Below are 18,914 nucleotides of genomic sequence, written 5' to 3' on the forward strand. Positions count from 1 at the left end.
GAGGAAGGACTGATGGACTGGCAGGCACCCATACCCAGACCAGGTGCAATCTCGAAAGAGGCGCTAGCCTGATAGCAGGCGTTGATCATCATATAGGGAGCCGAGGGCACAACGGCTCCAGGGAGGTGGGGATCCAATATAGACTGCTCCATCTCAGTGGGAGCCATGAGCAGTTGACCAGGAAATGATGGACCGGGTGCCCCGGGCGAGGAGAGAGCCCTGTTCGACTCGCTCTCACTATGGACCAGGATGCCATGGTGCTGCAAGCTAATCCGAGTTTTCAAATGGGCGATTGGCTGACGCAGACCATACCTGGGGTGCGGGTCATTTCCTAGAATATTGCAAGGGTTACAAAATACCTATCTGACAACGGTTGGCTTAATCTTGTCAGAGATTGTGGGGTGATCTGTATACAGGAAACTTGCACCCTAGAGCCTCCACATATTCAAGGTGTTGCCACTTTCTTTTCCCCAGTCTGTAAGGGGGCGAGGGGTCATCCCAGCAGGGGTTTGGTGACATGGGTAGATGTGGCCCTGTTTAAGTCGGTGGCAAGGATCGAAACAGCATGTCGCAAGCTGCTCGTGATTCATATCAAACTACAGGACGATTCTAAGATCCTGTTGATTAACTTTTACAATAAGGCTCCAGTTGTAAGGGGTATGGACTTAATAGGTAGAATTACAGGCATTGTAACAGATTGGAGATTGCGCTCCCATAGGCCTCTCAAGATCCTGGTCATTTGAGCTGTATGAGTGAAATCGTGGACGAAGAGGTCAGCCATTGGGTTTTGGGACTCTTGAATGCAGTTTATCCACTGAGACAGGAGAAGTATGCGGAAGAAACAGCTACTCAGTTTATATCTGTTAACTTGAGGGCATGTAATGGGCTTTTCCCAGGTGACTCAACAGTAGCCTTCACATTTGATGACAATCTGGCTACAAGTAACATTGATTATCTCCTGGAGGCTTGAAGCCTTGTAAAAGCATTCTCAGTGCTCAAGAGGGTCAAGTGTGACTACCGCCCCCTATGCTTAGAGCTGAGCAAACATTTATGGGCCACCCAAGTTGTTAGACCTTACTGCCCAGGAAAGGTGGTGGTTCCCTTGGAAATTATGGAGCAAAATAGGAGGAATGTGAGGTGGGGTGAGGTGGATCTCGAGGCAGAGTTACCCCCGGCTTATGAGGCTATAATGCAACTGCTGAGAACTTTGCAAAGGTACCGTCTGGCGATGTAGCACAGGTAATCTCCTTGCATGAGAAAGTGATGGAGCAGGCGGGTCAGTGCTTCTCCAAGCCACGGAAAGTGGACATAGAAATACACGTGTCTGGGTTTGCTGTTGGTACTCTGTGGGCATAGAAATACACGCGTCTGGGTTTACTGTTGGTACTCTTGTTCAGAAGAGAGTTGCCTGGCATTTCGGTGCTGGACTGCCCTTGGGCAAGAAAAAGACTGATATGTTGTGTAAATTTCTCTTCTGTAAAAGGATGGTGTGCTAAAGACTCTGGTTGTGACTCTAACCCGGGATGTAGGCCAGGAGAGAGACACCCCCAGGACCCTCCTTATTTGTGCATATTAAGTAGCTTTGGGTTGTCACCCTTACTATGGTAATCCAGAAGTGGAACCCTTGCTCAGTGTTCATAGAGAGTCACAGCTCCACCTCACTGACGAGGCCCAACCAGGCGAAAACACGTGTCTGGGGTTGCTGTTGGTACTCTTGTTCGGAAGAGAGTTACCTGGCATTTCGGTGCTGGACTGCCCTTGGGCAAGAAAAAGACTGATATGTTGTGGACATTTCTCTTCTGTGAAAGGATGGTGAGCTAAAGACTATGGTTGAGACTCTAACCGGGATATAGGCCGGTAGAGAGACACTCCAAGGACCCTCTTGTTTGTACGTAGATATACTGAGACAGCTACCCCGTGGTATGACAAGGAATGCAAATTGTCCAAGGGCCGGCTGGTAGTGACGGCTAAGCTTCCTCTCCCTAGGAAGGGGGGTAGATTTGAGGTCGGCCAGGATGAAGTACCATAGATTACTGAGGGAAAAGAAGAAGGGTTGGTATGAGGGCATCTGGAAGTCGCTGCTGCAAGCCATAGGAAGAGAGGACTGAAAGGGTTTCTGGGCATTTATGGGGCAGGCCGTGGATCTGGAGCCAATGTTCTGCAGGGAGCATACCCGAGCAGATCTGGGTTGACTACTATTGCAGCTTGTACTCTGCAGAGGGGAGGGCATGCATAGGGGATAACTCTATGGGATCTGGTGCAGGAAAGGAGGAGGATAGTAGCACTGCTCTGTTGGTATTATCCAGTGAAGAGGTGAAGAAGGCTCTTTTAGGCAATACATTGGTTAAGGCTCGAGGCCCAGATAGGGTTCCCATTGATTTTTATAGGAACAAGCTCATGCTCTGGGTTCCTTATTTGATCAAACTCTTCAACTCAATATTGAGTGTAGGGATGGTACCGGGATCCTGGAGGTGTGCCGAATTGGTCATAATCCACAAGAAGGGCTCACGTGATGATCCGGCTAATTTTAGACCAATCTCTCTACTGGATGCTGGAGGAAAAACGTTTGCCTGGGCACTCCTATACCATCTGACTGAATAGGAAAGCAACAAGATCATTGACCACCGTCTGGCGGGCTTTCGTGTAGGGCTGAGCACAACTCACCAAAGCCTTTGGTGTCATGAGGGAGCTCTTGGGTCTCCACACAGAGGCCCCATCTCTGGCTGCCGAAAAAAAACCTGATCCTGCGGTTTTCAGTCGACGCGGTCCTATCATCCTTAACACCTTCGGACGTCCGCAAGCAGCTGTTGATATTCATCTCCTTCTTGAGGGAAAATGAGCTATCGCTTAACATCAGTAAAAACAAGTTCATGATTTTTAATACGATGACTAGAAGGAGAAAGAAAGGCATTGGGCTGGCATTGGACGATGGCAAAATTCTACCTGGGGGTGGGTGTGAGTCATTGGGTCCTGTGGGTGGGCATCGCATCTGGAGAAGGTAAAAATAACTCTGGCAATGTATAGTGGGGCCCTTGCCAGATTTCTGAGCGAACATGGCAATGGGGCTGTATGTGTCTCTCTTGGGGCATATCGAGCACAAGCAAGGCAGACTGCAGTGTATGGGGCCAGATGAATTGCCACCCCCTAGCAGTGGTGGAGAATACATTTTTTTAATACATAGGGGCTCCCAGCTTCCGCGCGAATTATTCTAGTCCTCTTAGAGACAGACATGCAAGGGATTCTTTCAATCTGTCAATGGAGACAAGTGCTTTATTGCGTCCATTTGTAGACCAATGGAAATCTCTTGGTATTTAGAGAGGCACTACGAGATGTTTTGGCTGAACAAGGGGGCAGCTCACTGAGATGATTCAAGCATGCCAAGACTCTGTTGAGGGACCTGGGGCTCGAGGAATATTGGCATAACCCTAGTGCTCTAACTCTAGCGTCTAGTGCTTTGGTAAAGAGGGCGGCTTTGGTTAAGGTGGAGCACGATAATGTGTTAGTTCCCAAGCCTCTGTAACCTTAGTTCATTATCTTACCATTAAAAACCAGGTTGGCTCTGAAGAATACCTAGATTATATTCCCTCAACATTTGAAAGATCTTTGTATGTAAAATTTAGTTTGGGGATATTGCCGACACCCGATTTGTTGCACAGGTGGGATATTGCTGTTCCTTCACCGTGCTTGTTATGCAAGGATCCAAAAGAGGACGTACAACACATAATATTGCTGTGCCTTGCCTCTTTGGCCTTAAGGAAACGATTTCTGAAACCTCTATTCCTGAGCCGCAACTGCAGGTCAGTTGCTGAAGCTATTGACTTGTGCCTAGACTCAGCGGACACTCCTACGGTCTTTGAGACCAGCAGTTACCTCAAATGGGTATGGAGAGCTTGCATAAAAAAAGTGAAAGGAGCATGATTAACTTGTCTTGAAAAGTATTCGTAATTTGAGCCTTTTTATAGTATTGTTTTTATATTACTACATATTTTCATGTGATGACCATGGGTTTTATAATGAATTATTTTATGTGAATGTGAATATGATGTATCTATGAATTGTTGCTTTTATGACTTGTTGCGTCAAAATAAAGCCTATGAACCTGAACCTGATAAAATCTTTGTCCTGCAGTTATACTGTGGGCCTCATCACGACTTGGGCTATAACGGTAACGCTATTAGCACGGGCGGTATTAGCCCTACCGCCAAACTCCCCGGCGCTAATGTAATGTAAGTCCCCATTCCCCACTGAGCCCATTCGGGAATGCCCCATTTCCCATTGGGCTCAATGAGGAATCTTCGCGCTAATACCGCTGGCGGATTTCCCGCCGCCGGTAATAGCGCAGATTTTCGGTGGATTTCCCCCCAGCTCAGAGTTGTGATGAGGCCCTATGTCCGGTATACCTTCCTCGTGGCTGCTATTGATTCAATGTTTGCTGTACCTTTGCTAGAACACAAGTACCAACGTCATAGGCTGCTAATGTTGCCTTTCAAATGTTACTTGTTTATCACTCTTATTACAACAAGAAATAAGAGGGTAAGGAGACTGAAAGGGAGTTTATCATGCTTCTTTTGATCTCTGCGAGGCAGCATATCAAGCTATGTTTTGTGATTTTGGCACGGGGTGGGGTTCACTAGATATTCTAGATCCCTTAATTTATTTGGTCTGGTAGAGTGGGGCCCAAAGGTGTCCAGGCCCCCGGCCCAAAAAGTGCTTTAGAGGGCCCTGCTTTGGCCTATGTATATACTCTTTAAGTTCTTTGTACCACCTACAACCCTTTCTCTCTCCTAAAATAAGCCTGGCTGCTCAGCTATGGCTACCAGCATACTTGAGTGGTTCAGGCCTATATTAAGAGTTGGAGCCCTGTGTCCCAAGTGTGAGTCTTCTAAAGTCTTACCTGTTGGTGGACTTTTGTAAAACTCCCTAACAGGATGTTACAGAAAAAGGTCCTAGTGTATTTGTGGAAAGCTGTGTATGGCCTGTGGAAGAGAATTCTAGAGGTGAGGCAACAACCCAAAAGGAATGGCATGCGGCCCAAACCTTTCAAGGGTGAGGGATTTGCAGGTGTCTACTGGTAATGGAGCCGAGTGGTGTGACCAGTGTGTAGTGCCTCCGTTTCCAGATGAGCAATATAATGTATTAATCTCTGCCTTGCCACACCCGTGTTTGTATTTCATCACTCCTTTAACCACAGTCTGCCTTTCAATCTATGTCCGGCTGGAAAAGCCTCACATGCTATTTGTCGCTACATAATTGATATAATTGAACCGGACTGCATTTAAGAGCCTTCAGTAATCCAGCAATTTTAAGGGGGAGAGAATTGACACAGGGACATCAATTGTCAGCGCTGAACAAGGCAATTAAGTGAAGCCCGGTGTGTGAAGGGCAGTGTCTCTAATGTGAGGTGTCCGCAAGGCTTGGAGCCCGAGGAACGGGGGTGCTGCTGCTGCTGTTCTATTCTAGTACTGCACACTCCTCACGCCTACTTGCATTTGGCTGCTAAGGTCACGTTTCGGCTTTGGATTCACGATGGACACTGCAGACTCGACAGAGGTGATACACTGTATTGCTGAAACTTTTAATCTGACTGTGTTTTTTCATGGGGGAAACAAAGAAAAGCCTAGTGAGGACATTTTATTTTACTCAGACTGGTCACCAGGCCTCAGCTAATTGAGAAAATATTCTGTGGCCTGCGGGCTATGCTTCAAGATTCGCACATCAACTGATCACCTGTTCTACTTGGTCATCATTCAATTTATATATTCCTATATTTTATACAGCCGTAAATACCTCCCCTCTCAAGCTCTTCACTCCTCCACTTCTAATTCCCTCAGGGTCAGTCGTTTTTAAAAGAAACAAACAGGGGGTAGATCTGTCTTTGGCTGGGGCCTCCCTCCAGAACAGCCTCCCTGCCACTCTAAAACTTGAGGAGAACCATCTGAGGTTCTGGAAGCACCTCAAGACCTTCCTCTTTGCTTCTGCCTTCGCTCTTCCTCTCCCCTGCTGATCTATTCTGTCTTGTCATCCTGCATCTGGTTATCCTCTGACTTTCGGGCACAGGTACCTGCTCACCCTGCCTCTTGGCAATCCCTTGTACTGGGGTCTATATCTGTAACCCTACAACCACACCTTTTTTTCTGCACTTATCAGACACACCCTGTCTGTTGCCTTAAACCTAGCACTTGCACTACCACTGTTTGTTACTTTTTATTTATTTATTTATTTATTTTTATTCCTTTGCTCAGCACTTTCCACTTCCCCCCCATCATGCACTTTCCCCTTTCCCTCTTCCATGCATTTGCGCGTTCTCAATGTCTCTGGGCCTAGTAAGATTGTTGTTTTGTTCCCCCTTGTTCCCCTCCCTTGCCTCGTTGCGCTCTGAAACACGTGTACGAGCGCAATACAAATAAAATATCAATATCAATAGCCACGTCTGTATATAGTTCATTACCTGGGTGCAGGCGAGGGGGAGGATGCGGACTAGGGCTGCCTCTTGACCGGTCGAGCGTGCCTCGGCCGGCCCAGGGTTGAATGAGGGAAGCGGCTGCTTTAGCCTTCAGCTAGCAAGCACTCTACATCCAAGTGCAATAGACCAAAAGGATTGTCGGCTAAAAGGAGAGTGGACCACATGTTATGACCAAATGAAAAGCAGAATCTGCGATCACCACTGAGGGTGGAGGCAACAAGTTGTTGAAAATGATTCAACCCATTACTGATGTGAAACTTTTAATTTCTGAGATCGAAGAGCTGTTGACGGACATTATAGAGACTGAAAAATCACCCGGGAGGGTAAAATCTATTGAGTAAATTAGAGCCTTGGAAAAAGCAAATCAAGTAACTAAATTTAAGAAAATGAGTTCTAACTGTGCTGTGATTGAAACTAACGAGGATGGTAAAGGCCTGTGTAAAACCCAGGTAGGGACTACAAATAGAGAACTGTTCTCAATTTTTCATGTAATTCAGAAAAAATAATTTTATCCTCTGTCCCCATACGAAGTTGATTTAAGACCTGGTCAAGATGGAGGAAGAACAATGTGCTCTCAGCGAACGGGCCTGGAGCTGATAAAGTAACCTCCGGCTTCCTAGCAAGGGATATAGTGGAAATATATAATGGCTATAAAGATGTTGTTTCTGGGCCCACCTTGCAATATGAAATCCCTCCCGTGCCAGACCAGTCTTTACTGGCTGGGGAGGGTGCTGCAGGTGAGAGTTTGTCAGTACCATGTGTATATAACAGGAAACCACTTATTCCCCTCTCAAGTAGTTTTGCAGTGCTGGCCATGGAGGAGGAAAGGCCTGAAGTGGGGATGATGGCGAGGGGGGATTGGGGGGGGGGGGCTGAGACAATCTCTGCCATTAAGAAATCCATGACATGTAAACCCCTTGAACAACCACTACCTGTGTAGGAGTGCAGACCAATCCACTGACATTAATTCAGCCAGTTAATATAAAAGAGTCTAACAAAGGCACAATGGAAGAGTTAATCCCACCACCACTACCAGACTCCGAAGAGAAAGGAAACATTCTTGTGTATGAGCCCGATTCAAATAAAATATCATATCATATCATTGATCTGTGGACTAGGATCTTGGAGGGAATAGCAATTATCAAGGAGAAGGTTGAAGTTTTGAGTGCCACTAGGGGACATAGTGACACTAGTGTTATACTAAACGCAAAGTAAAATGGAACCAAAGATTATATATCTGGCCTTTAAGACACAGATCTAATAAAGAGGGGTGATGCCAGGAGAAAACTGGGGGTCTAGGGTGGTGCCCCGAATATGTTATAAGGAGCGGGTTATCAGGGATCTGGCAGGTTACCCTCTAGAAAGGGCCATGGGCCAAGGCTGACAAGCGCCCTCATTAAGTGAAGGGGGTGCTCTCGACCGTGGCCTCATGATAATGTCCAGCAGAATCACCTTTATAATAATGTAAATACATCTGCTGCTGGTTTTCCAGGCAATAGCATTTTTCAACGAGGTATCTACCCCCCACATTCAGGCCCAAATTCATTCCCCCTAGGTGGGAGAAATGTCTCAAGCTCTACCCCTGGAACCGCTGCTAATGCAGGAAAAAACAAGGGCCCCTCAGTCTATATGACTAATGTCCCCTGGTTACCCTTGGGAGTTTATGAAGATGCAGAAGCCTTAAAGAACAAGTGCTTACATTGGTTCAGGGTGACCAGGGGCTTTTTATCGATTATTGGGAACATTATTATTAAATGCACTAGGGGTACATTTTCAAACTCTAGTGTCGACTATATAGAGGTCCATTTAAAATCATGGGATTTGGTTGAGGGAATCCTGAGCATTGAGTTTTGCACACTCCCGCCTGGTGGTGTTAAGATTATAGTAAGACTGCAACATTTATTTTACTCCAACAGTAGGCAAAATCGACAGACACGGTTCGGAATGGCATCTGTAGGACTTATGAGTAACAACGGGTTAGGGATGGGAAGTATGAATAGAACTGTAGAAAGTGGTATGTCGATGACCCCGGGCGACTTAGATCAGGTCGACTGTCTGAATGGACAAGAAAACAACGATCCGGTTACCCGTGCACTAAAAATCCTTTCCTGAAATATAGCAGGTCTCAATAGAGTAACATCTGACCCAGCCTGATGCTGCTCTGCTAGAATGCATCAGGTATTGCTTTCCCATCCAGGAAACATGGGCATTGGACCCTGTTGTGTTTCAAGGTTACGCAAAGTACACAGTTCTACCTACTAAAAGCCTAAGGGGAAGACTGCTGGGAGGTCTCCAGATCTGGCTAGAAGCAAACCTAGACTGGAGGGTGGTTAATGTTGAAACAGACTCCCCAGATCTCCAGCTATTGATTGAGACAGCAAAGGGGGGGGACGTTTTTTGTTGTTTAATTTGTATAACAGACCCAATCTGGCAACTGGCTTGAATGTGCTACTGAAGCTGCAGGGACTGATTAACTCAAACGACCCAAGGAACCTGAAATGCCAATTCAGCCTGGTGGCAGGAGACATGAACCTACAGATACAACCCCTGGAAGCTACCAAAGAACTCTGGGATGATCAGGATATAGCATGGTCTATCCCCATTTTATCGGCTGCCCCTCCAAAGAGAATACATAAAGTGCCGGAGGAATCAGCCTGCATCAGTGCTAATTTAAATTTATGGCCTTGCAATGTCAGATTATTGGGTGATTGGCCAGCAAAACTACATTTAATGGTTGCAATGGGTCATCATGTATTAACTACATCTTTATCATGGGTAATAATCCATGATTTTGTGGTAGTCGATAGAAATGAGAGCGATCATAATGTTGTGCTCAAATTGTTTAGTAAAAGCTCAATAGTACCCCCAAAACTCGGCCTGGGCACAAATCAATATATTCCAGTTGAAGGTAACGCAAGAAAAACGGTGAAAAAGGCCAAAAGGGCCACAAGGAAAGCAAAACCTGAAGTGTTTGCAGCAATTTTAGACAACCTGGGAGGTATTTGCAATAATAGCTCATTAGAGAATTTGGTGATTGCAGAATTTGAGTCCCTAGGCAGGAATTTAATCCCATTTCTGACAAATATGGCTGATAATCTAAAAATTTGGGCTGTGGTGGTGAACGCATGTTATGATGGGGAATGCACCAGGACAAAGAAAGATACTGTTCTGTGTGCAAGATCTGAAACACTCTCTGATAAGAGCAAGCTACGACATATTAGAGCAGAATATAGAGCCCTACTAAATAAGAAAAAAACTTGAGCATGTAAAGTCATGTTGGAAGCATTGCACATGACTTTAGGTGAGGGAGATACTACTCGCTTTTGGAGGCTGGTAACATCAAGAGATTTGGATGGTGATCAGGTTTTGCAATGATGCATCCCTGCAGATGTTTGAGGACATTTCTCTAGAATGTATGCTAGTCCGGAGAATTCATCTAGATATGCTCCCAAAGGGAATCTGGGTAGGCCAAGTCTTACTTGGGAATGGCAAATCTCGATAGATGAGGTGGAAGCTGCTCTAGTTTCACAAAAATCAGGCAAAGCAGCAGGCCCTAATCTGGTACTAGTGGATTTTTACAAAGATTAATTGGTGATATGGGTCCCAATTTTGCACAGGGGTTTTAATACCATAATTTGATCCAGGGAAGTTCAGAAAACCTGGAGGGATGTGACTATAGTGCCAATTTATAAGAAAGGGGGAGAGATTGCGCAGAGAACTACCACCCAATATCTTTATTGGATTGCATAGGGAAAACGTCTGGGTAAGTAATATTGACCAAACTACAAAACTGGGAAGACGAACCTCAGGAAATTAGTGAAGCACAAACTGGCTTTCGTGCCGGTAGGGGCACTGTGGACCATTGCTTCCTATTGTTTTTATGAATCCAAAACTACACCATTTTGGCTAAAAATAAAAACGCTTTCGATAACCCCACTGATTGTTTAAAAAATAAACTCAAAAATTGATCTTAAAGTAAATGCAAAGAGAACATCCATGGAAAGGCCGAAGACTAAAAGGGCCCTACTTAAGAATAGCCCAGAATTCTTGCCTTCTATTATGATGGAAAATTGCAGGGCATTTTGGAAGAAATTCAGCCCCACTACTAATGCTCCTTATATGTTCGAATGCGGCTAGAGATATTACATACAGCATGGGATACTCGAGAATGTTCGTCTTCAAGGTCTAGTTTAAGTGCCTTATGCAGATATGCAAATGATACACTGATACATTATATGCTAATCTGCCCCGTTACCCTGCAGTACACATGATGCTATGCAGTTTTTATAGTGCTCAATTGAACGAAGTCGTGTTTGCATCTTCAAGGTATGTGCATTGCACTTGGATACTAAGGCAGAGGCTTGCAGGTAATGATTCACTGTAATTATTATTAATGTACCTGTATTGAGGCTGAGAGTTTGCTCTCCTGAAACAATGTGATAGTAGACTGTATTGATGGGATTTGTATGTTGTTCTGATTTTAGCTGATGGTCTCTTCTTTTTAACAGAATTAATTATCTATTTTTAGTATATACAAATATTCCTATTTTATCATACTCTTATGTCCCGTCCCCTTTCCTCCATACTATATGGCCGTCCCTTCCAAGGGACGGGAGACGGAACCTTTTTCACCAGAAAAAACCTTCTTCCCCTTTAAATTTGGAGGCGTGCAGGGGTGCGGCCCAGGGAGCATGCGCTGCCCCGACTCTGCCCTCTGGCGCCACACCTCAGTCCCCTTTTCTGCGTCGACAAGAACCGGCCGAATTCATCAGCACTCCTGGGTTTGGCTCCGGCCATGTAATTCCACGCGCGGATACTTCTCTTCGTCTTTTTCTATCATTCAGGTACTCGGTCCTCAGGCGTCACGCTCCTCTCCAGCGCATGCCGACTTCGACAGGGTTCAGCAGGTGTCCATCCTGCAATGGGCTCTTCCCAACTCCAGACCCCCACGCCCTCTGCCTACGTTGCCTTGGCCGAGACCACGGTTGGCAATCATATTTGGCGTTTGACTCGCTGTCCTCGAAGGCTCTGAAGAACAGACTAGCCAGGTGGAGGGAGCTCTTCCAGAGGTCGCCCACAGAGATCTCAAGAACTTTGTGAATCATTGAACCAGGCCCAAGGTAGGGCCGATATTCTCCATCGCACCCCGCAAGGGAGACTCCTTCCCAGGGACTCTCCTGTGTGGGAGGGACCGGTCAGGTCCTTCTACCGGCACGTGCACCGAGGCTGCTTCAGCTACCAGCCTTCGGATCGAGGGATCCTCAGATCCTCCCGAGCGTAGTGTTGAGGGACCAGAAGGTTCTTTTACCGGGTCTACACCTGAGGGGCTCCGCCCTTTTACTGGCACCATGGCCGAGGAGCTATGCCCTAATACCGGCAATATGTCTGAGGGGCTATGCCCTAATACCAGCAATATGTCTGAGGGGGTGCCTAAATGCAGATCTACCGACCCCCGGGTCGAGGGTGTTACACCTACCGGGCCTAGTCCCGAGGAGCAGTGTAGGCCTTGTGATCCACACACAAGAGTCCTGGACGAGGCCAGGCCCAGCGGGGTGAGCACCGTGTCGCAGACACGTAGCAGGCAGCTTGACAAAATGGCCGACATGCCAGAAAGAGGCACCCGTCCGACGCCATTCCAGGAATTTGGTGAATAACAAGTGTCAAGGTGGGACTGACCTCAACCAGGTACGTGGCCTAGAGTCTACCCCTCAGTTGCACAGGGTAGCTTTCCCTGGAGTCCATATGTTTATGTTTATGTTTATTATTTGTAATGCGCACCTAACCCAAGGGTAGCAGAGCGCAGAAGCAACAAGAGGATTGTAAAGCTTAGTTACAGTGGCGCAATAGATAGAATCCAGCTGAGGTTACATTGTTGGAAACATCAAAAACAATGTGAGCCAATACAGCAAATTATAGTTACAAAAGATATACAAAATTTACAAGTTATATAATGTGTCGAAATATAGAAGATCAGTAGATATACATAGATATACACAATTTACAGAAATTATAATGAAGCGTAGCAAGGAGAAACGTTAGGTATCGTGTTCCTTGAGCCAGTGGATAGTATTGGATCTAAATTGTAGGTAGGGGAGGTCTTCCCTAATGGTTGGTGGTAGGGAGTTCCAAAATTGTGCCGCTTTAACCGGAAAGCTGTTGCCTCCAGACATAGTGCGTTTGAATCTTGGCACTAGAAGAAGATTAGAGATAACCTTTCTGGAAGAGAGGCAGGATGCTGGTCTAGTGAATCTCTTTATCAAGTATTGTGGGGCAGCTTGATGAAGGCATTTGTGAGTCTAGAGAGACGGATTTAAGGAAGATTTTGTCTTTCGTTGAGAACCAATTAACAGATCTTCTAGTCTCTGAGACGGCTTTCTTCGGGAGGCTTAGAGTGGCTCTTAAGGCATTATTTTGTAAAATTTGAATTTTGTTTGTGATATATTTGTTGCTGCCTACGTATAGAGCATTACAATAGTCCAGCTTGGACAGGATCAAAGCTCTCGCTACGGTGATACAGTTGATGGGTGAAAGGAATGGTTTAGCTGCTCTAATAAGTTTGCAAGTATAGGATGTAGCGGATGCCATAGCGTTGACTTGTTTTTTGAAGGTAAGTGTCGAATCTAGATAGAAGCCGAGGGTTTTGACCTCCTTGGCTACGGTGATATTGTTATTGTCAATTACAAAGGAAGAGTAATTTTGGCCTAGTTTGGTAAAATTAGGTGTGGTGCCTAAGATGAGGAGTTCTGTTTTGTCATCATTCAGGCATAGACCGTGTGAGGCCACCCATGCCTGGATGATGAGGTACACTCTATTTACAAAGGCCAAATCCTTGTCATAATCCCCCGTCAGCGGGATGAGGATCTGGGTATCATCAGCATAATTAGTGTAGGTGATTTCTAGATCATCGAAAAGGGGCATTGTGAAAATGTTGTACAGGGTAGGGGAGACACAGGAGCTCTGGGGCACGCCACAGGTGATGGGCGATGGGTCAGTGGCTGCTAATGGGGAAAAGACTTGCATAGTGCAGTTGTTGAGAAAAGATTGGATACAGTCGGTTGCCTCTTGTGAAAAGTGGGCTGCCGATTGTAGGTGATTGCAGAGGATCTCATGGTCAACCAGATCGAATGCAGCTGAGAGATCAAGAAGTAGCAGTAAAGCCGTCTTACCTTCGTCTCTCAGCTCATCTATCTGTGCCTTAAAATCTATGAGTGCTGTCTCAGTTCCGTGCTGGGGTCTGAAGCCTGACTGTCAGACTCCTAGGAGGTGGTAAAGTTCAAGGTAATGTTGGATTTGTTGGTACGCTATTTTATTGAGGATTTTGAGTAAGAACGGCACTGTGATGATGGGACGGTAATTAGTTGGAGTGGAGGGATCTAGATTAGGTTTTTTAAGGAGTGGGAGGACTCAAGATTGTTTCAGATTATTAGGTATGGTACCTGATGTGAAGGATGCATTTATTAGTTTGGTGATGAATGGTGCAAGTTCACGAGCTGCATCTTTTATCAATTGTGTAGGGCATAGGTCCCCATGGCAATTCGAAGGTTTGAGAGTGAGAATGACATTTTTAACCTCTTTCGTGGATACTTTACAGAAGTTGAAGTGGGGAAAGGGCGCAGGAGGCGGGGTCCGGGTGGATTGTGACATTAAAGGACTAGTGATGCTGGGTAGAAGGGAGTCTTTTTTAATGCTAATCTTCATTTGCAAGGAAGTAATTTTATTAGCTAGGGCATTTTGTATACCTGTGCACCAGTTTTTATCCTCGAGGCAGGAGTCAGGCGTCTGCATAGGCGATCCTACCTCTTTCAGAATTACAAATAGCTCTTTGGTATTATTTATTTATTTTTATTTTATTTATTTTATTTTACATTTATAAAGCGCTCACACAGCCCGCAGACATCGAGGCGCTGTTACAGGAATTGTTTGTTTTTCTTAGTTGCGTAATTGTGTGGTTTTTTTGGGGTTTTTTTTGTCTTAGTTACGTATTTATAACGCGCTTAAACACCCAGAGGTTTCTAAGCGCGGACCCGGGGATCGAACCTGTTGTTGCTTCGTGTTGTCTTGCTTCCAAGACGTGCACGCTGCCGCCGAGCTATCCTCCCGGGTATTAGATTTGGCTTGAGAGATTCGGAGATTGTAGGAGGTTTGTTTAGCCAAGATAATTCATTTTTGTACTGGGAGGCTAGTTTGCTCAAGTGTTTCTTGTTATTTTCTGAAGGATCTGACCTCCAGATTTTTTCACAGCATCGTTTCTCCTATCTGATAGTCTTAAAATGGGGAGAGAACCAACTATTCACATGTTTGCGAGGTTTATTCTTTCTCATCTTCAGAGGTGCTATGTCGTCAAGATATGATAGCATTACTTTATTATACAGGTCTACCATGGTGAAGGGATCTGTGTGGTCTGGAATGGCATTAAGGGTAGGTAAGATCAAGGGGATAAGGTTTTCAGGCGTTATGTTTCCTTTGTTTCTGGTCTGGACAGCTGGAGCTATACTGTCAGGTATCAATGATATAGCCTCTAAGGAGAAAGTGATTAAGTAGTGGTCAGTCCAATGCTATGGCATTATAGATGAGACCAGGATTGGGCAGTTATGCACAGCTAACCAATCGAGGGTTCTGCCTTTAATGTGGGTGGTATCTAAGATCTTCTGGGTAAAACCTAATTCCTGTAAGGTGTTGTTGATTAGAGTGGCATTAATATCCAAGGGGTCGCTGAGACCAAGGTTAAAGTCTCCTAATAGGATACTTTGGGAAGAGTTCTATGGACAGGGTACGCAGCGGCTCCAGCTCCCCGCTACCCCGTCTGCAACCCCTGCCACCTCTTTGGCCAGCCGATGCCATGCTGGCTGCCACCAACCAGAGGGTATGGCAGGAAATTTCAAACTTCTTCTCGGAACTCCCCTCCCAGATCCAATCACGCTTTAAGGCAGGGCTAGCTGAGGCCAAGCTGGTGGCGCATGACCTCATGGAATCCACAGTGGCTCATATCGATACTTCAGGCCGTGCCATCTGTATTGCCATGGACATGAAAAGGACGGCTTGGCTCCGGGCAACTAAATAGAACCCAGATGTCCAGGAGCGCATTTTAGATCTACCGTTCGGGGGGGACCTCTTCCAACCCTCTACAGACGAGGAGCTGGACAAAAAAAACAGCGCTCAACCAGTAAAGTCTTTATCCATTCTAACAAAGACCATGCCCAAATCATACACCCAATCCCAGCAGCGCTCGGAAAGGGGTCGTACATATGAAGGGTTTGGCAGCTTCCAGGAACGCAGATCCAGGCAGCCGGACCACTCGCTGTCTAGAGCCGGCGCAAACAACAAAAAGTGGGGGAGGGGAGAGTAAGGGCTTTTTCCAGTCCCCCTCCTCGGCGTCAGAGGGAAAGAAAACATGACTCACCCCGTCGGATCCATGTGTCTCATGTTGCTCTCCATGAACATTTCTGGTGACAGAATTTCGCGGACCCCTGAATCCTCTCCGTGCAGCAACTCTTTTGGTGGAGATCTGGTCGCTCGTAGAGAGCCAGTGGAGGAACTTTGGCTTTTACTCCAGGATTTTTGCCATTCAGAAGAAGAACCAGGCGGGCCCGAGAGTTGTGCTGGACCTTTCCACCCTCAACCTCTCCCTACCCCTGCAAAAATTCAAGATGGTTACGCCAGCTTTTATAGCGGAGACATTGGAGAAGGGAGACTGGATGTGCTCCCTGGACTTGAAGGACGCGTACCTGCACGTCCCGATTTGGCAGGCCCATTGTTCTTTCCTACTGTTCAGGATCATGGACTTCCATTTCCAATACAAGGTCCTTCCTTTTGGCCTCAACTCGGCCCCCAGGGTCTTTAGCAGGCTCATGAATGCAATGGCGGCCCTCCTCCGTGCGCAGGGACTCCACATATAGCCATACCTCGACGACTGGCTCGTCAGAGCTACACCTCCGGAAGCGGTTCTCCACTCTTCCCATGCCCTTATGAACACACTGCACGATCTAGTCTTCTCGCTCAATCTCAAGAAGTCACAGCTGCAACCCACGCAGACTCTGACATTCCTGGGCCTCATCTGGGACACGTGCTCCGAGAGGGTCTTCCCTTCGGAGGACAAGATCTCGGCCATCAAGAGGACCACCGGCCACATCCTCAGCAGAGAGGTGACCTCAGCATGGTGGTACCAACATCTCCTGGGTCTACTGGCAGCGGTGCAGACTGGCGATCAGCATGTGGGAATGGGTCCTGGAAAGACATTTACCTCAGGGCAGTCCACCTCCCGGGGCAATCCAACCTGGAAGCAGAAAGGCTCAGCAGGCTGGAAGTGGACAATTACGAGTGGCAGCTAAACAACCTTGTTATTCAGGAGATCTTCAACAGGTGGGGTCACACCCACGTGGATCTCTTTTCCACCTGGCACAACAAGAAGTGTTGCCTGTTCGCATCCTGGCAAGGTCAGGGCCCCAGCCCTCTGGCCGACGCATTTCTCCTCCAGTGGACCGGCATGAAAGCCTACGCCTTTCCGCCCACTCCCCTGATCCACAGGGTAATTTGCAAGATCAAGGAGTCCTGCCGACTCCTCATCATTCTGATAGCTCCATGGTGGCCGTCCAGGCCGTGGTTTTCGGAGCTACTCAGCCTCTCAGTGATGCGCTCTATCCACCTTCCGACAGACCCAGTACATCTTCTGGCTCAGCAAGAGGGCAGAGCTATCCACCCTGCGCCAGGGAAACTAGCCCTCACAGCATAGTACCTGAGCAGGTAATGCTTCGGCACCTTAGCCTCTCACAGACCAATTTCGAAATCATACAGGGCACCAGGAGCAAAGCCACCAGTGCCCAGTACAAAAGCAAATGGACCAAATTCTGCCACTGGGCAGACTCCAAGGGTATCTCCCCCTTGGCGTGCACTTTGGACAACATGCCCTCCTTTTCGGCGTACCTCGCTCATTCTGGCGTGCAGGTGGACACCTGCCGCACATACCTTGCAGCCATTGGGGTTTACAGGAACTTGGAGGAAGGCATGTTCTCCGCCTCCAACCCTATAGTCAATAAACATCTGACGGGTCTCGCTAGGCTCTACCCGCTCGTCAAGAGACTGCACCCTGTGTGGGACCTTAATATAGTCTTTGGCGCCCTGGCACACAAACCATTCGAGCCAATGGTGTCCATGGTCATCAGGCTGGTCACCATCAAGACAGCCTTGCTAGTCGGTCTTACCTCGGCTCGCAGAGTCGGCGAGATCCAGGCGCTGGTCACCTCTGAACCATATACCACCTTTCACAATGACAAGGTAGTCATGCGGACGCACCCGGCATTTCCGCTTAAGGTTCTGTCTGCGTTCCACTTGAACAAGGAAATAGTCCTTCCTACGTTCTTTCCCGATCCCAAGGACGAAGCACATAGAGTGCTGCACTGCCTGGATGTCAGGCATGCCCTAAATTCTGCTTGGACAGGACCAAGGGCTTCCGCAAGTCGGACACCCTGTTTGTCACTTTCGGAGGCTCAAGGCCAGGCTATCAGGCCTCTAAGGCTTCCTTATCCCGCTGGATGGTCTCTGCCATCAAAGAAGCGTGCGAGGGTCAGCACAAGCCACTTCCGGCCAACATGCATGCCCACGCATTCAGGGCCAAGGCAACGGCCATCACAGTCCAACGCAATGTCCCTTGGTAAGTCATAAGCAGGGCGGCCACTTGAGCCTCTCCTTCAGCTTTCTGTAAGCATTACTGTTTGAATGCCGGCTCTAGATCTAATGCAGCCTTTGGACAGGTGGTTCTCAGGAACCTATTTGCTTAAGGAGGGTCTGTTCTCCACCCTGGGGCTACACTCAGTTGTAATCGCCCATACAGTATGGAGGAAAGGGGACGCAATGTAAGAGTAATTATAATTTACTCACCATAGTGACTAACATACTCTTAGTCCATAGTCCCCTTTCCTCCATACGTCCCACCAACCTCCCCCCCTAATAATACTGGTGTCATTAGGCAATATTAAATCTATTGTTGACGCATCAATGGGGAATGAGGTGTGGCGCCGGAGGGTGGAGTTAGGGCAGCGCATGCTCCCTGGGCCCCACCCCTGCGCATGTCTAAATTTAAAGGGGAAGAAGGTTTTTTCTGGTGCAAAAGGTTCTGTCTCCTTGGAAGGGACGCCTATACAGTATGGAGGAAAGCGGAGTATGGACTAAGAGTACGTTGGTCACTACGGTGAGTAACTTATAATTTTTCTATGATTCTCTTATAATGAATTTGTGCTAAAGGTTTAAACCAAATAATGCTTTGAAAATGAATGAAATTATTTGATTTTAAGCAACAATGGTTCGCCATTTGATTCTTTATTGTAATCTAATGGACTGTCTCGCCTCTCACTTCTTCCTTTTAAACTCCCTTCCACCTCAAAGCCTGAAGGAGTTGAGAAAGAAGTCACCCACAACGCTCTTCTCTGTGCGGCAGGTAAGGTCAGCGCTATCCCTC

At 47.0% G+C, this 18,914-nt stretch overlaps 1 protein-coding gene across 1 annotated transcript in view; it reads left to right on the plus strand.

The window, feature by feature from the left end:
* The window catches only part of LOC138510506 (alpha-2-macroglobulin-like), a 1,041,624-nt gene that overhangs the window by 708,795 nt on the left and 313,915 nt on the right, over nt 1–18,914 (plus strand). The window contains exon 22 of the mRNA XM_069626208.1: nt 18,842–18,893. Within this exon, the coding sequence (XP_069482309.1) occupies nt 18,842–18,893 (52 nt within the window). The remainder of the gene's footprint in view (nt 1–18,841; nt 18,894–18,914) is intronic.

The sequence above is a fragment of the Ambystoma mexicanum genome, chromosome 6p (assembly GCF_040938575.1).
Source record: "Ambystoma mexicanum isolate Mex_15411 chromosome 6p, UKY_AmexF1_1, whole genome shotgun sequence".
Taxonomy (NCBI): domain Eukaryota; kingdom Metazoa; phylum Chordata; class Amphibia; order Caudata; family Ambystomatidae; genus Ambystoma; species Ambystoma mexicanum.